The sequence below is a fragment of the Bombyx mandarina genome, chromosome 06, assembly GCF_030267445.1.
Source record: "Bombyx mandarina strain Sakado chromosome 06, ASM3026744v2".
Classification (NCBI taxonomy): domain Eukaryota; kingdom Metazoa; phylum Arthropoda; class Insecta; order Lepidoptera; family Bombycidae; genus Bombyx; species Bombyx mandarina.
In genome coordinates, this window is record NC_143213.1 from 14,257,383 (window position 1) to 14,276,624 (window position 19,242).

A 19,242-nucleotide genomic window follows, 5' to 3' on the forward strand; every position below is an offset into this window, starting at 1 on the left:
CTAATCTAAAATGTGGACCACTCGATGCACAATGCTTCCCCACGTCTTTCTGTCCTCGGCGGTCTTTATAGCCTCGGCTATTGGCAGGCCGGTGAGCGTCTTAACCAGATCAGACCAGCGGGTAAGTGAGCGTCCGCGTGATCTTCTCCCGTATTTTACACAATACAATATTATTATGTACTGTTTTGGTATAAGATTTATAAACATTAAAATTAAAATCTAAAACAAAAATAATAAACGAAAAATAAGCCTTACCGCTTGTAACACTGAGACTATATATCATTCGTTTAAAAATAAAGCTTATGGTCGAATGACGTAACATTCGTTCGCAATGAATTACAGCGGCACATCATGAGGCTTGTATACGACTTGAGACGATTTGTCTTCCCGTTACTGTCACAGACGAATGCCCGCGTCATGTAAATGCATATCACGTAGGCCGGCTGTACACTAAATGCGATATTAGTGTAATATTTCAAGATAAGTTTATTTAACATGGTGTGGCAGCCGTTGTAACTATACTCAGACCTCAGAGCTCATATCTCATAGTGGGTGGCGGCTTTTACGTTGTAGATGTCTATGGGCTCCGGTAATTACTTAACACCAGGTGGGCTGTGAGCTCGTTCATCCATCTATGCAATAAATAAATAAATAAATAACATTATTCTGTTAATTTATTTTGGGTTTATGAGGTTCGATTTGAAAGAGAGGACATTCGTTGTTCAATGCATTCGGGACTTCTATTAGCAATCAACTAACAATTTCAATTCTGGTTCGAATTATAATGTTGTTTTCTACTGTATGTATCAATGTGGAGTATGAAAGTTGTGGCGTCTATAGACTTTGATATACTCCTAACAGTAGATGAACCGTAAATATTAAATTACTCATTTTAGAGATATTTTTGTAGAATTGGTGAGAACGGAACGTATGAAAGGAGCGTGGAACGGAACGTTAAGATATGAGTGAGAGAAACGGTTAGAAAGGGAGAAAACGAATGGCAGCGAAAAATAAGATGGCGACGATGATTTAACGAGCAAGGCGTTGTCAGAGGCAAAGATGTCAAAATTACATACCCGATCCTGTGGACCGAATGGTAAACAGTCGACGTCTCCCTAAACACGTCATTACCGATCCTCCCGATCCATTAACGGTGCTTTTAAGTACTTCAAGCACCGGGCATCGTCCTCTACCCCGTCCGGACTACCCCGCGACGAAGGGCTCGGCGAATGAATTAACCCATAGACACAGCCCATTGAGTTTCTCGCCGGATCTTCTCAGTGGGTCGCGTTTCCGATCCGGTGGTAGATTCTGCGAAGCACTGCTTTTGCTAGGGCCAGTGTTAGCAACGCCTCCAGTTTGAGCCCCGAGAGCTCACCTACACGCTAGAGTATAGCTGAAATAGCCCCTCAAGGCTATCAGCTTATATAGGAAAAAAAAAGAAATGTCAGTTAAATTTTAATTTGAATAACAGAGAAGATTTTGTAATCGAACAATTACAGTGTAACAGTGAAATGGTTAATTTTATGTGCCACGGTTCCAATTCCACATTCCAGAGATATAATATAGAAGAACTGAAAATTACATCAGGGCCGCTTTTGCAATAACATCTCCAACATCGCTAGCACTGGAAAACAAAACTTATTACATTCCAGAACACGCATTTCTTATTGCTAATGTACGTAAAAAACCCATGTTGCGGAAAATATGAGAATCTCCGCGTTTGAGTGAAATCTTCAGAATGAAACATCGGTTTGGTAACAGCGTAGATACAGGGTGATGAAATATTTTCAAAGAAAAATATAATTTCGGCCGTCAAATTTTAGATTATGATGGACTAACTTTTGACTAGTTCTTCAATGTATTAGAAAGCATTTTTTATCACTATATGTGTGGACACGTATCGCGACGGCAAGCAGAGTCTATCAAGAAACTTATTGTTCAGGTTAGGGTCAATTGTAAAAGGTTTGGTTTTTTTTTAAGCCTTGAGATGCTATTTCAGCGTAACCTTAACTAGTAGGTGAGCTCACGGGGCTCAAACCAGAGTGATGCTAACACTCACCCTAGCAAGAGCAGTGCTTCGCAGAATCTACCACCGGATCGGAAACGCGATCCACTGAGAAGATCCGGCGAGAAACTCAGTGGGCTGTGTCTATGGGTTAATTCGCTCGTCGAGCCCTTCAAAAAATAATTATGACATCATCCTTCTTCAGTTATTTGAATGTGGTAAGCATAACTGAAGTTCAATTAAAAACATCGATCTGTTGATGAATACCAAATAGAACGGGCGTTTAATTACGAAGATAAATCTCGCGTAATAAAACGAAATGTCGCTTAAGCAAGAGCCCTTGACCGCTCGATATAATGACAATAACAAAAGCGTAATTAAACTGTACAAGTATAGTTGTTATATAATTAATTGGTAGGTACCACCACCCTGCCTATTTCTGCCGTGAAGCAGTATGCGTTTCGGTTTGAAGGGTTGGGCAGCCGTTGTAACTATACTGAGGCCCTAGAACTTATATCTCAAGGTGGGTGGCGCATTTACGCTGTAGATGCCTATGGGCTCCAGTAACCACTTAACCAACCAGGTGGGCTGTGAGCTCGTCCATCCATCTAATGTCTCGGCGAGCGTCAAAAAACAATTATAAAATCGCCACCGAGAAACCCCGTCTTATCAAATTTTCCAAACGAAAGCTCAAAGCTCGGAACAATTACTTTTACCTGTTGAACTGTTGAGATGACGTATTTCACAAGTTGGAATTCAGGTAATATTCCCGCGCGATTCACCAGACTACAAAACGTGATGTGCCTTATTTAGCGTCGTGTATGTTTTGTTGGGGCAAAGGACGCGGCGGTTAGCGAAAGAATCTCTGTGTGGTATAATTGTTTGTGTTCGTAACTAGCGACCCGCCCTCGCTTCGCTTCGGAAACATTAAATTTTATTATTGAATGATAGTTGAGTCCCGTGATGTTACCCGCGGTTATTGTGGTGCCGCGGGTGACGCCGCGAGGCGAAGCTGGTTTAAAAAAAGTAGCCTAAGTTACTCCTTATATCATCAGCTACCTGACAGTGAAAGTCCCGTCAAAATCGGTCCAGCCGTTCCAGAGATTAGCCGGAACAAACAGACAGAGAGACAGACAGACAAAAATTGTAAAAAATGTTATTTTGGTGCATGTACCGTATCTATATTCATATGCATGTAGTAAAGCGGTTAATTCAATGTTACAAACAGACACTCCAATTTTATTTATATGTATAGATGTATAGATTATTCTCGTTAAATTAATACCTTTTTGACGTGAAAACTTCGTTGGCTGTTGTGATTTGAAACTAAAGGAAACGAAAAAGCAAGTTTCTTTCCCGTACTTATTCGCTAGCAGTCTAAGCTATGTCTAAGTAATCTACGCTATTCCAGCTATGCCCGAGCGAGTAGGTGAGCTCACGGGCTCAACCTGACATTATTTGCTAACACTGGGCCTAGCAAGAGCAGTGCTTCGCAGAATCTACCACCCGATCGGAATCGCGACCCACTGAGAAGATCCGGCGAGAAACCTAGTGGGCAAAAAGCGGCATCCAAACGACACGAACATGTAAACATATCGATAGGAAACCGTTTGTAGTTTTAATAGATTTTATTGGGTCACGGCCCACTTGATGTTAAGTGGTTACCAGAGACCATAGACCATAGACATGTACAGCGTAAATGCCACCACCCACCTCGATATATGAGTTCTAAGGTCTCAGTATAGTTACAACGGCTGCCCCACCCTTTAAACCGAAACGCATTACTGCTTCACGACAAAAATAGCTAGGACATTTTCATGTTGACACAAAGTGAACTGTCAGCTTATTTTGTGCCAAAAGAAAAACTGTATCTATTTTCTTTTAGAACTTTTCTGTCCGTCACGATCGTTTCCCTCCGGACAAATTAAATCAACCCCACAAGAATTCGTAATTAAAAACCAACAATCTATGAAACCGAATGATTCCTCCGTCTTCATCAAAGCAATAAAAAAAAAAAACGGTTTTCTGTAAAGTCGGTTTAGTGACGATAGTTGAACGTGACAACGTCATAAGAAAATACTGATGGAATGGTTTCATTTTTCAAAAGAAAATTTTAATTTTATTTGTTTGATAGATATTTTGTATGGACAATTGACACCACATTCACTTCTCACTGAACTTCATACTTGACGAAAACATGTAAATGTATTATTGTATAGCAGCTGTCCACGCGGATGCATCGCTCACTCAAGTAGGAGAGAGACAGATGTCGAACGCTGCCGAATGCGGAGGCCGATTGTGTCTCTTTGTCGCTCGTTGCGCGCTCTCGCTTGCACTTCAAGCCTTAAATGGAACGCCTCAATGAGTCATGTTTTTTCGTGCGTGCAGCCGGCTCCATCGAATTATAAGACGTTGTCACGTCAAAAATTTTCCGTGAAAATAAAACTGCTTTTGTGTGGCTGCTAATGAAACACGAAACTTTTAAGATTTTTGTCTTTTCTTGTGCAGACGAGAACTCAACAATCATTTGGAGGGTTCTGGGTGAATTTATTTACCCGTGTAGACCTATAACACCGATCACCTATTATATTTATTACACGATGTTCGTCGTGGAAGCCAATGCAGATTTGTTCACTGGCACGATCGAATAATTCGATACCAATACACCGGATATTACTGAAACGGTTTTTCTTGGTGTTAGGACGTTTTGTGAGTCCGCACGGGTAGGTACCACCACCCCGCCTATTTCTGTCGTGAAGCAGTAACGCGTTTCGGTGTGAAAGGTGGGGTACCCGTTGTAACTATACTGAGACCCTAGAACTTATATCTCAAGGTGGGTGGCGCATTTACGTTGCAGATGTCTATGGGCTCGAGTAACAACTTAACACCAGCAGGGCTGTGAGCTCGTCCACCCATCTAAGTAATAAAAAAAAAGGCGTTAGTTTAGTCAAGTCAAATATCGTTGAAATTTTTGTTAAAAACCCGAGCGGAGGCGGAGCGGGCCGCAAATACAATATATTCTTATCGCTGCTGTTACGTACTGTTTGTTTTTTAATATTATGATCCGTCTAGATAGCAATTTATAATTATGCTATAGGCAGCAGCTTAGCTATCCATCGGCATCACAGATGTCCATAAGCGATTTTGAGCACCACCCGACCCCTCGTCTGACTTAGTAGGCAATAAAAATCATATCTATACTAACAAAACCCTAAAACCGAATTCTAGCCATCCAATAAAAGATATTCAGATTTATGTCCTTGGAAAAATATTCGGATGTGCCTCGTTTTTTTAATATGTAACGTAATGTATTCGAGAAATAACATTCAAGCAAAAACTTTTATGTATGTATATTCGAGACATATATTTTTTAGGTTATGTAAAGAAAAACAGTAATTGTCTAGCTGAACTTATTTTTATAGTACGAAGTACATTCCATTGGATTACATGCTCGATATCACCTAACGCAGAGTTTCGGTTTGAAGGGTGGGGCGGCCGTTGTAACTAAACTTGAGACCTTAGAACTCATATCTCAAGGTGGGTGGCGTATTTACGTTGGGATGTCTATGGGCTCCAGTAACCACTTAACATCAGGTGGGATGTGAGCTCGTCCACCCATCTAAGCAATAAAAAAAAAAAACGCTTTCTTAACAGGCTCACGTCCAACCTAGTGTTAAGTGCCTACCGCAGTCCAACAACATCAAAACATGAGTCCCTACTTTACGAGACATGCTAACTAAAACAACGTTTAACTTAACTGGACCAATAGTTCTAATTAAAAGAAAATAACACAAAAAAAATATCAATGCGTGCAAACGAGGGTTTTTTTCTAAATGTAGCGAATACTTATCCCGTATTTTCTTTTTCGCCTGCAACATTTTTCCTAAAGAACATTCTCATCGCTTCCCGTCTCGACTGAAGCATATGTTCATAAATTCAACCCTTTATCACTGCCTCTTATTTCGCTAGAACGCGGCGATAATAACCCGATGCGCAATTTGATATTTTTTTTATTTGCTACAAAACACCATAAGAGATCCGTGTGAACTTATTTTACTTTGAGTATTATATTGAAGTAATGAATGTTTAACATACAGTTAGACCTATAATTTAATACATAGCACTATGGAACTTAAAAATAGTTGAGAAACTCAACTTTTTCTAGTGCATTTTGCGTTTAATCAGAAACAAGCTACACACGGTCATCAGGCCCCAAAACTAGGATTCCCTAAGTTATGGAGAGAGACTGATATACATTTTTATAAATACGTGTAAATATATATGTATATATGAAAATATGAAGCACCCAGAGAAAGAGCAAACATGCCTCTTCATCACACGAGTGTTCGCTCGATGTGGAAACGAATCACGACCTTCGGTCTAGCAGACTGAGTCGCTAACTACTGCATCATCGAGTCAGTCAGATTAAGTGACGCGCAGATTGACCAGTCATCGTTCTCGTCGAACCCGTCACTTGCGACGAAGGGCTCGGCGAGTAAATTCACTCACAGACACAGCCCACTGAGTTTCTCGCCGGATCTTCTCAGTGGGTCGCGTTTCCGATTCGGTGGTAGATTCTGCGAAGCACTGCTCTTCCTAGGGTTAGTTTTAGCAACGTCGTCAGGTTTGAGCCAAATAAGCTCACCTACTTGGGTGGTTACGCTAAAATGGTCTCTCGAGACCAGTAGCGTAGGTAGAAAAAAAAAAGCGCAGATACTACTCAGTATTAGTGACAAGAAGTTGTCAATACCCTGGACAAACTATGTCCTTTACAGTTTTATACTAAGGGGTCCAGTTCTGTTTTTTATTGTATTGATAAGTGCACGAGTTCACAGCCCACATAGGCTCTGGAGCCCATATACATCAGAAAGTGCCGTTACAAACCCCAGCCAAAGTCGTAGACTGAATTGAATATCATTACAGCGGCCCTTTATATTGATAAGAGTGCTTAACTTGGTTAAAATTTTACGACCAGTTAATCCCATGTTTTTCGCCCTGAATTTACCAAATCGGAAGTGTCGGGACAACACTAAATAATAAATCGTGGTCCACAGAGTCACATTCTCGTCGAATTTTAAGGTACCTAACGAATTATTTTTCTCCAACAGCTGGCCAGATCAAACCAGAGCCAAGTAGTACTGACCAGGGTGAGTTTTGGTCTATCCGGCAACTTCAGTTGTGAAGTGACCGCAGACGCACCTTCGTTTGCAACGTCCATCGTTTCCAACACCATGGAGGTTGTAGGTAAGGAGTATAATGTTTCTGATCGGTGACCTCTAAAGATATTATGTCCTGACCACCACGGGGCTTGGGTTCCGTTCGCTGTCAGAACCAGTGTTTTTGTCAAAGATACTTTGTGTGGTATAGCGCCAAATGGGGTCTGGTTGTATACTTGTTTTTAAAAAGCATGTATGGTTATCGACACATAATTTCTCATATTAAATACCAGGCTCATGTTACACACGTACAGAATAGTTTATAATTTAAATAAATAAAAACGTACAGAATAATCATTTTCTAAATTATCAATTATGGACGAATTTGGTTCTAATTATAAATTTAGATCAGATTAACGATTTCGCGCGAATCATGAGACAAAAACATTTGAATGATGTTACGACAACGTTCCAAGAAGGCAAGCCTCAAACGAAATTCTGCCTACAAAATTTAAAAACGAAATTTAACATTATTCTGTGACACGGCGACCTATTTTGCGAGTAAAGAGAATAAAGCCGAAATTCTAATTTATTTGGTGATTTATTTCATACAAGACTAAAGCCGAGTGAAGTGACAAAATAAAACCTGCTTTTTCGTTAGCATACAATTCAACGACGATTCATCACTTTACGGGTATTTTTTCATTACCTAAGCTTTTGTTTTAAATTTAATCTATTCTTAAAAATATTTCGTTTTCGAATTATTTTGTTTAAATTTAATCTATGTATTCAGATTTGTCGATTTAAGCGTGAAATCTTTTTAGCATCGTTTATCATGTCCACGAACGTCAGAACAATGGAGCTGCAGTAATATTATTTTTAACTTCATTTAAGTGTCAATGTCAATGTCACGAATTCAATTATTTCAGAGTTTAATGGTACGTGTTGGTAAATGATATTTCTTGATGATCGAAAATAACATTACGGAACGGATTGTTTGTAGAAACCAGTAAGAAGCAATCCTCCTCCCCTCCTCGCGTCGTTTTCCTCATTACTGAGGGTCGTGACTCCCGCGCTGCATCAGTTTCTCCCGTACGATTTCCCTCCATCTGCTGCGATCCTTAGCTTCATGAAGGGCATTGTGGAAGTTGATGTTTAAAGAAGATCGTATTTGGTCCGACCATCTCGTGGGACTGCGTCCTCTGGGACGTTTGCCATCTACCTTTCCTGTCAAGAAGCAATATTGAGACAATTATTTTTTTCAGTTCTTCCACCATCGTCTCCGAAGGTTCAGACGAGTCAGCACTACTACACGCCTGGGGATATCCTCAGAGCGAACTGCACGTCGGGACCGAGTCGCCCGCCACCTGAGCTTACATTCTTCATCAATGATATGCCTGTAAGTTCAAGCTGTACTTGATAGGAGATTTTAGGTTTTTTTTTAATGCTTAGATGGGTGGACGAGCTCACAGCCCACCTGGTGTTAAGTGGTTGCTGGATCCCATAGACATCTACAGCGTAAATGCGCCACCCACCTTGAGATATAAGTTCTTAGGTCTCAGTGTAGTTACAACGGCTGCCCCACCCTTCAAACTGAAACGCATTACTGCTTCACGGCAGAAATAGGCAGGGTGGTGGTACCTACCCGTGCGGACTCACAAGAGGTCCTACCACCCGTAAAACCACTGGTAACCACCGGCTTTATGCTTGTATACTTGACGGTGGCTTCGAATGTTAAATCCATAGAAAATGATGAATAAGAAGTACATCTTACTTTCTGGCTGGTAGATCTTTATGTAGGAATTTCCAAATTAAACGTTTGATCCTTCGAGCTGATTTGTACGACAGAACATGAATAATAAAATATGCGATTTCTTAAGGAAACGCTTTAATTTAACAGCTTAAGTATTCTGTCAAATATGTCTTGAAATGAAGCTTAAAAGCTTAAATGGAATAAAAACACGAAGTGACAGTGAAAAGTAGCTTACGTTTCATTTTCTCAAAGCTGCAACTAACTTGAACGCGTTGAATAAACTCGCGGTACAACTTGGGCTAAGCAATATTATTCCGTACTCAATTCTATAGTGCTAAGTTTTAATGCCTGCCAGACTTTAAGTTTCGTGCTTTTCGAATTTCGTTATCTTTAAGCTCAAACCTATATTTTGTACATTCACATTGATATATTTTATAAATAAGATCGATAAATAAAAATACTAGCTGTTATCCACTGTTTGACCAGCGCGGTCAAAGAAATGTGCCATAATTTTCTATGGCAATGAGAAGTTTTTTCGGGATAAAATATGGTCTATGTCACATTCCTGACCTTCTTACCATAGATTCGGGATAAGAAAGCCTCTTGTTCTTTTTGTATATAAATTACTACTTTTGGTATGCAAAAAAACTTCTATTTTAAATTTTCACAAAATATCTCTATCCTGAAAATCTTACGTCATAATTTTAACTAAAAATGAATACGTCTATTATTATTCTCTATTACAATAGTATAGTAGTTACTACTATGCTAACAGTTATCGATTATAATTTAATTAATTACTGTACACAATATGAAAATATTCGTATCTAGTTAGTAATTAGTGGTTAGTAAATTAGAACTTTGCTTTATAATTATCATGTTATATAATACTATTAAGACAAAATATTTGCTTATCTCATGTGCGGTTATTATTATGAATTCGTGTTATCTTGAAAACACACGGTTCTATAATGTGTTTTCACTCGTCGTGTCTTTTTAAATTGTATACTTTATTCGTTTTATATCATTTCACCTTTCTGCGGGCTACGTTACCAACAAGAGAGGTGAAAGGTTTTTTTTTTTTCTTATTAGTAACCGGAGCCCATAGACACCTACGACGTAAGTGCTGTCATCCACCTCGAGACGAGTTCTTAGGTCTCAGTATTTACAGTACAATGGCTACCCCGCCCTTCAAACCGAAACGCATTACTGCTTTACGACAGAAATAGGCAGGGTTATGGTACATACCCGTGTGGACTGACATGATGTCTTACCACCAGTTATTTGGTCATGCAATAGTGCTATTATACAGTACGTCAAAGATGAAAATATGTAATAAAAAAAAAAATGAAGCTGCGTTTTAATACATTTTACACAACCGCATATGCATTTGGAAGTGGTCGCTTAGATTCATAGCAGCGGTTCGAGCGACAATGTTGGCAGCGTTGTTGTTCTGTTTATATTAGCAACTGCCGACCTCAGACCTCGGTCCGAGTCGGTGAGTATTCGCGATTTAATTACACCTGTATTGTTCAAGTTATTCTTGGAAAAGTTTCTCTGCTCCGTTCCTTTGAGCAGTTTGAGCTTTCGGATTTTAAATTAACGTTGAAATTATTTTCGAACGGTTATAGTGCTTTAATGAAATTGGAATTTTCGGTGCAAAACTCTCGATTCCTTAGCCGAAATAGTAGTGGCAAATGTTTTTGTATATAATAATGAGAACCAGCTTCGATCTAAAATAAATTTCTTCTTCTGCTTCAACTAATTCCACTAGGTGGGGTCGGCACGGCGAATTTTCCTATTCCATTCTCTTCTATCAGCCGTCGTCTCAACACTCACTCCTCTCTCTCTCTCTCTTTCAAATCGTCATTCTTCACACTCTATCCATGTATTCTTCAGTCGAGCCCTTTCCCCTCTACCTTGCACTACCATTTCCATAGATCTCCTAGTCACATGCATCTCTTGTCTACGCATCACATGTCCATACCACACTAATCTCAAATAAATTTATTTATCTGGTAATCAAACAATACAATCATCATTGTGAGTGGCGGCGATATTTACGTTGTAGATGTCTATGAGCTCCGGTAACTACCTAACATCAGGTGGGCCGTGAGCTCGTCCACGTATCTAAGCAGTATAATAAAATAAAACCAGGAAAACTGTGGGAATGCTGCCCAATATGTATTATTACCAGTATTCTTCTAGGGTGGATTTAGGACATTCATAACTAATGAGTTATGACTTCATCAATATTTAACTATATAATGTATCCTAGATTAATCCATCCTTCTACATTAAAAACCGAAAACTCATGTAGGAACGTGGGTGCTACGGACTCCGGTAACCGCTTAACAGAAAACTAGCCGTGAGCTCATCCCCCATCTGAGTAATAAAATAAATAATAGTTTAAAAAAAAACTAAAAAACACGCTTCATATAAAATTCAACTAAAAAATAGAAAATAAATTTTAATAAATTTAAAGTGAAAATAGTGTAAAAATGTTTTATTGCAAAAAAAAGCGTGGGATGCATGGTGTTATTAGTTATAAATATGTTTCTGACAGATATGAGTAGAAGAATTATTATTTCAATAATATCTTAAAAAGCACCCCACGCTTTTTTTTTAAATAAAATATATTTTACACTATTTTCAATTTAAATTTATTAAAATTTATTTCCTTTTTTATATGAATTTTATATAAAGCGTGTTTTTTTAGTTTTTTTTAACTATTATTTATTTTTCATTTTTTAGTTCATTTTTCTATAAAAGCGTATTTTTAAAACTATTAAGTACTTTAACATCAATTCCTTCCTTAGATAAAAATTATATAAATTGACCAAAAAAAAATTTTATTTTGCAAATTGAATAAAGGAAAAAAGGAAGTTTGAATGAAATCTGGCCGTTTAAAGTGGGTCAAAATCGCGTCTAAAGGAGTCAGTTACAAACATACATACAAGTGAAGCTAATATAAAGCGTGTAAATAAGACACAAGTCTAGTTATGTAGCACCATCTCCTCTTATGTATCTACTTCCATAAATTGTTGCGTCAGCTCATCTTTCTGGAAAACTAAGAAATATATTTGACAAATCATTTCGTCAATTTAGGGTATACCAAGTGGCTTTCAAATATCTTTTTCATTTGAACTACTAAATTTTAATATAAGCTATGAATTTATCCGTACGCTAACGTTCCTAAAATGTAGTTTTAGTACAGTTCACTATTTTGAATACCTAAGTTGAGTATGTATCAAACACAAACAATATGAGCTCTTGAAGTAGCGTTAGTTACGGGTCAGTGGCTTGATCAAATGTTTCATTAAAGTTATTTGGGTACTCAAAAAGTATAGTAACTCAAAAGTAATTATTGAGCTTAGAGTTGACCGCTTGATTTGCTGGTGGAAAAGCGCATTATGTGTCTGCGCGGGTAGGAACCACTGCCCTTCCTATTTCGCCTCAAAGCAGTAATGCATTCCGGTTTGAAGGGTGGGACAAGTAATACCTATGTCTCAAGGTCAGTGCCCGAATTCATGTTATAATGTGTATGGGCTTCGTTAACTAGTTAACATCAGACGGGTTATCACAACACTATCAAAGTTATTAAGAAACTAGTATATGAATTATCGCAGAGTCTATCGAGGAACTTGTTGCTCAGGGTAGGGTCAATAGTAAAAGAACCATGCGAACCATGGAGAACAGCTGTCAAGGCTTCAATAAACAAGGATGCCAAGAGTAACCGACTATGATGGTGATGATGATGACGATATGAATTATATATTTTTCCATCAGGTAACACCAGGTACATACCAAGTTCACCAAGCTCACGAAGGGCTCCTCCTCGCGGAGCTTTACGTCCAAATTCAGCTATGGCCAGCGCACTATGAGCGAGGGGCCCCCATCCTGCGCTGCGAAGCCAAAGTAGCCGACCTGTACAGAGATGATTCAGCTGTGGCGCTGTATTCAGCGAATAGCGATCCTAAGATTGAGAGGGGTGAGTTCAAAATTGAATAATATGATTTGGGTCCTAATTACTGAAACAGGTTAGTGTGACTTTCCATCTTGATCAATCAAGTAGTCTAGAAAAATCTCCTACGTACCTTTCTACTATGCTACAAAATAAAATAAAACATTGATAAAATAGTTTCTAATTAAAAAAAAATTATAATGTTACCATACTAAGGGCGGGCACGCTCTACTGTAATAATAATAATATTTGCTAAATATACGGAAATTAATCTACCATCAGTTTTAAAAAAAAAACTGACTGACATGTATGTACATCTCTCGTTGTACCTAATCCTACAAAATCGCCCTATTCGTCATATTATATGGTTTCTGATGCATGGTAATTGAGGTATTTCTTGGCTGCATCAGCTCTTATCAGTTTAAGACTAAACATCATTTAAGCTTTGATTTGTCCCTTATTTTGAGTAGAAGGAAGCCGAGATATACATTTCTAGGCTTCCTATTGTATTTTGATGAAGTTCTTTGCGGGATACAAGACAAATTGGCCTTCGATAGGTTTTCTAGCCTCATCGATCAGAACCTTTTTCGGGTGTACTCCAGACTGAGTCGTGGGACGGAGGAGCAATAAAAAAAAAAAAAAGTTAGAGTGGCGAAAGTGACTGAGAGTTTGTTAGCAGCGACTATACGTATGTAATTGTGACCACGATGTCTTATTTCATGATGCATAACATGTGGTTATATCCAGTAGCACAAATACTCATAAAATGTAGACATGAACGTTATTATGTGATTCTGATGTCGATTCCCGGAATTCCGTTTGAAAAATTTACTCGCCAAAGGCTTTTTGCATAGCTTTGTCTTCATTATTTTATGCGTCGTGTTTCTTTTTAGATATTTTGGTTTTGACAAATACAAATTCGTTAAGTTCTTCGAGGGCGGTGCGTAATTAAAAATGTATGTTTACATTCACTTTAAATTAATTGGCTTCATCCTCTTTTGTGTGAACATAACCACATAACGCAGACAAATTTGTTAAGTTTTAATTCGTTATGAAATTTAATTAAAAAAAAAAATTTACTATTTAGAGTGTTTCGTTGCTGCTCTCAGAATATATACATAAATAATTTTGTAAAGCCGTTTTACAATGTTGATTTATAAGTAAGCCCATTGGCTAATGCACAAACCGTGCCAGAGTCGAAAAATAAAGATAGAAGTAAGCCCACTCGGTGATGATGAAACATTATACCGCATTGTCCAAAAGTGCTGATCATATAAATTCCAGTAAATTCAAATTTTGACAATTTTCTTTTCATAAAAAAATGAACACTTTTTAACTGGCTTTATATTGAACTTACAGTAGGTATCAAAATACAAATTCAAAGTGTATGTTCGCATTGTGACATTTATGAGCTTTGGAAACGATTATTCAGAGTGGTATTAACCAAATTTTTCTACATGTCATAGCGAATTAGTAAGCTAAAGTGTTAATGGACTGACCGTATTAGCTGGAGAACCGATAACCGTTGGAGTAAAGCTGTTCTTGAGTGGAGACCGGGAATTGGCAAACGAAGTGCAGGATGCCTTCAGGCTTGACAGATAGACGATTTATGCAAAGTGGCTGGCAAGAGCTGGATTAGAGAAGCCAAGAATCATTCTCAGTGGCGTCGAATTGAAGAGGCCTATGGTTAGCAGTGGACTGCTTTGGCTGATGATGGTAATGAGGATTCAGAGGATTATAGCCTCGTCTACTCACAGCCTAATAAATTATACAATAAAGAAGGTCCTCTTATTCTATCGATGTTCAAGGGCTTTTTTCATCGTGTGGAACTTTCATGGGTAACAAAAGGACAGCATCATTAAAATTCTTAACGAGTAACTTCGAAATTCCCCGTTCACAACTTTATTATAAGGTTCATTAAAACTAATTATTTGTTTCGAAGATTTTCTAAGAGATTCGAACATTATTAAATTTTAAGAGTTTACTTCAATGAAAACTTTATTCAGGTTAAAACATACCACTTGGATATTATAGGTAGACAATTTTATATTAAGTCAAGATATAAATACGAAGTGCTTGATCCATATCAACTCAGATATGAATGGTAAAGTAAAAGTTTTGTTATTCTGACTTATTTAATTTCTATTTTATTTTATGTTAGTAGCTAGGTACATTGAGAAACTGGGTAATGTATTTACGAAAGTTTCCCATTTCAAATCAAAGTACCCGGTTCCATTTATGGATACAAGTTGAGTGAGTCTGAAATGAAACGGTGCGTTGGTGTGATGGCAATAATGAGATAACGAGATCTCATTATCATCTCAAATATTTTCTCGGAGCACTCCTCATGGGAGGATACGGTCTAGAATACAGAGAGAACCGAAGTCCCTCCGTAGACCCAGAAGTTTCAAACGATCTGGGAGAACAGGACTGTTTGTTGCCTAATATAATTAGGATGGTCATGTCAGGTTGCATTGCACTAGTGATCACCCCATGGTAAAAAACTCTATCGTGAACGCTAACGCCAAGACTGATCAAAATTAATAGATCTAGATTGATACGATATTGATTGATTTTTGTATAGATATATGAAAAAAAAAATTGATTTATCAATTTTTATAAATATACTAGTTAATAGCAGCTAGATAAATACAAAAAGAAAATCGCTTGACAAACACAGAGCATATAATGGCTCTCAACTTTTGTTTTTGCCTATTTCAATTGTTTCCATTAAATTTCCAGTAATAAGTAACCAACTTAACCTGAATGCTTACTCACATTTATCCTTTAGTTTGTATTGGAGTTAAGGAAAGCACCAAGCAATTAGTTTTATACAAATAGAATATCATGAGTTGTTCTTATTCACATTATTTCCATATAACAGACAACGGAAAGTCTATATTACCATTTTCATATTAGATTTATCACCTCAACATGACCCAGCATCCGATTCTCGTTCACGCAATTTACCACTAATCCGTAATCGTAATCAATTTCTAAGTACAGCGTTCTCGGGCAGGAAACGCAGCTGATGCAATTATGAGAATTGAAATAAGGAACGCATTATGAAGATGTATGGGTTATAGCATCTTGCTTTTAAAATTCTCAGAAGTAATGTGCTAAGGAATGCTTAACAAGTTTCTTTTGAGGTATTGCAATTATATTAAATCAAATATGTCTGTAGTCTAATGATTTTTAAAGACAGTTAAGTAGTTGGCGATGGGCTTATGATCCTGGAAGCCTGTGTGAGCGCATTCCGTCGTATGGAGCGTCAGCTTTCAAAGGCAAAATGGAACCGCTATGTTTTATTAACGGCTTTGTCATTTTTTTATGATATAATAGAGAGGTGAACTCCATGATCCAACCAACTCCATTATCCAAATATAATTTAAGAAGCTACCTGACCCTAGGAAGTCTACGACGTAAATCTTTCACTGAGTATTATTTCAGCATACTGTGATCACCATGCGAGATTTTCTTATAGTTTCATATGAGTTCGCACGTGTGGTGCCACTCTTTACCTCAAAGCAATAATGCGTTCTAGTTTGTAGGGCGGTCGTTATGCTATTGAGACTTGGACCTCCTATGGCAAGCTATTCGTGTTGTTATATATATGGGCACTAGACCGATAAGCTCGTAACACCAGAGACGCCGTGAGGCTATCTAACCATATGCAGCAAAAAAAATCTTAAATATTTTCAGATAAATGGTCAAACTTTTAAGAGTATCTAAACAAATAATTAATTGATGTTAAAAAAGCAATCACACACAGTCATCTGGATCCAAAACAATCAAACAATTTCTTGTAGTATGAAATACTACTAAACTCATATACATTTGAGTATAAGCATAAATAAGTATCAAGCACCCAGACACAGAGCGAATGTTGAATAATTTTACATTCACGCATTTACATAAAAAAATGGTCAAACTAATCTCGAAATCATTTAATTCCCGGTACATCGGCCATTACATTAGCAGACGGGAAGTTTCGCTAATGAGATTACGTTTGCCAAACCAAAGAGGGCATTGAGAGCTCGGCTGAGTTATAGCTTCCCCTGTACCATTCGCGCAGACAATTTCCTCTATACAGAACACGAACAGTGCAGTGTTTGTTAAGAGATAATAAATTTTACCTTTGAACCATTTGAACGCCATGTTTCGGTTCCCTAGAAATGTTGGTTATTGCTTGTTTTAAACAACCAGTGCTTGTGATGTTTAGTTTCTATGAGTCTTAAATATATTTAAGATTTAACTGTTATTTGTTTTGCAACTGTTTTTTTTTTGTTTGTTGGTATACGAGACTTATCTTATTTTATTTTTTGTATCTCATGTTTAAATGCTGATGTTCCACGTCTTGTTAAAGGATAACAGGAGCCTATAAAAATCCTTGAGACTTTGAGACATGAATAAGGTCGAAGTCTCCAAGTTCAATGACTATCTCATCCCTCTGTATTTGAGGTTGAGTTTCGAACCAAAACGCGTGACTACTTCGTGGCAAAAAAGTAGAATGATGATACCTACCCGTGCGAGATTGCATTAAATCTTTATAATTAACAAATGGCGTTTGATGTACTCTGGTATAACTCTGAAAGCGCTGTTTTCCGTTCTTCGGTGAATCTCTAAACGCTTTTAAGGGCACCCATGAAAAAAGTGGTGCTATTTTTTACAAACACACACTCAAAGGCACTATGGTACTTACATTCGTATTTTCAGTCCGCAAATTTGGGTACCTCACTATCTCTGTCTATAATCTTAAACTCCTGATTTGGAAAAATACGTCTTGAGCCATGAGATATAAGTGGTAAGCTGGACGTCGTCATCATTATGGTGTCTATGGTCTTCACTAACTGCTTATGACAGATCAAGTCTGACGAGATGCCTAAGCTAACAAAAAAGAAACTTTGACAGTCACCGAACCGAAGTAACATTTTCCAAGTCCGCTACCAACATACATTTGTGTATATTTATTTACAGTCAATCAGCTTCGCCTTAAGGTGGCGCAAATTAAATTACTTAAGCCTTTCATTGCGGAATAGGGACGTTTCAAAGTGAGGGTGAATACCGTATAATTCACGTGTTGAGTAAACAGTCGTTTTACCTGTAGCTAGGTTTGGGCTTAAAGGTACGAAATTTTTAATTACCCCTCGCTGTTATTTGTATAAGCATGTTATAGCGTTGTGGTATAAACAAAATCTTTATGGTCTAAAATAGCGCGGTTTTTGATTTACTACCATACTACCATGGAGTCACCGCAGAATGGGAGACAATGTTCTCTGAGCACTAATACCGAAATATCACCAGCTGGAATTAGGGCTTATTGAATAATGGGAAAATCGTTGGGTCACGTTGGGTGCAGGTATGGTGGTAGGACGACTTGTGAGTCCGCACGGGTAGGTACCACTACCCTGCCTATTTCTACGCTGAACCTAGAAATCATGTTTCAAGGTTGGTGTTGGCATTTAAGTCGTAAAAGTCTATGGACTCCGGTAACCCCTCACACCAGGTGAGCCGTGAGCTCGTCTACTGACCTAAGGAATAATAAAATAAAATTAAAAGACTCGACGAGTAAATTAACCCACAGATACAGTCCACTGAGTTTCTCGTCGGATCTTCTCAGTGGGTCGCGGTGGTAGATTCTACGAAGCACGGCTCTTGCTAGGATTCGTGTTAGCAACCTCGTTAGGTTTGAGTCCCGTAGCTCACCTACCAGTTAAGGTTACGCTGAAGTAGCCTCTCAAGGCTATCAGATTAGGTAGGAAAAAAAAGCTGCCGAGCACGACCGGCTTTCTCTAGTCTACTAAGACTAGCTGCACTAGCAGAACTTACTAATGCTATTACCTCTTTCCAGTGACGTCACCGGGCTCCGGTTCGAAACAGCACCTGTGCCAAGTCCTAGCGCTGATCCTCATCATCGTGTGGACGAACGTCTCATAGACTCTACGTATACTGTGTATAAATAATATAATGATTAGTTATAACCGATTCAGCGGACGGTTAAAGATTGTGAATTTAACAAAAAAAAAATAGTTTATCCTACCGAATCGAGCTGAGTTACGCCAAAGAATTGTAAAGACTTAAGTATATTGTTGATTTAATACAAATATATATGTCGAACAATGATTTTCTTTTATTTACTGTGATAATAATGACTTACTTATTCTGCGAATGAAGTGCCAAATTCAAATTTCGTTCGGAGATCGCATGCATGTGCATAAGACGTACATCTGGTGGAACCTATAAGCTCGCAAAAATGGATAAAAGCACCCCACCTATTTTAATCACGAAGCATCCATGACTTATTTTGCTGAAAGGTAAAATAGCAATCTTCAAGTCATAATAATATGTGGATTTAGTTTAT

At 38.0% G+C, this 19,242-nt stretch overlaps 1 protein-coding gene across 1 annotated transcript in view; it reads left to right on the forward strand.

Moving 5' to 3' along the window:
* Window positions 1-19,002, forward strand: part of LOC114253576 (uncharacterized) — an 85,590-nt gene extending 66,588 nt beyond the window's left edge. The window contains exons 5-8 of the mRNA XM_028188503.2: window positions 7,117-7,252; window positions 8,430-8,563; window positions 12,707-12,908; window positions 18,733-19,002. Of these exons, the coding sequence (XP_028044304.2) occupies window positions 7,117-7,252; window positions 8,430-8,563; window positions 12,707-12,908; window positions 18,733-18,818 (558 nt within the window). The 3' untranslated portion in view covers window positions 18,819-19,002. The remainder of the gene's footprint in view (window positions 1-7,116; window positions 7,253-8,429; window positions 8,564-12,706; window positions 12,909-18,732) is intronic.
* Window positions 19,003-19,242: the final 240 nt, after the last annotated feature.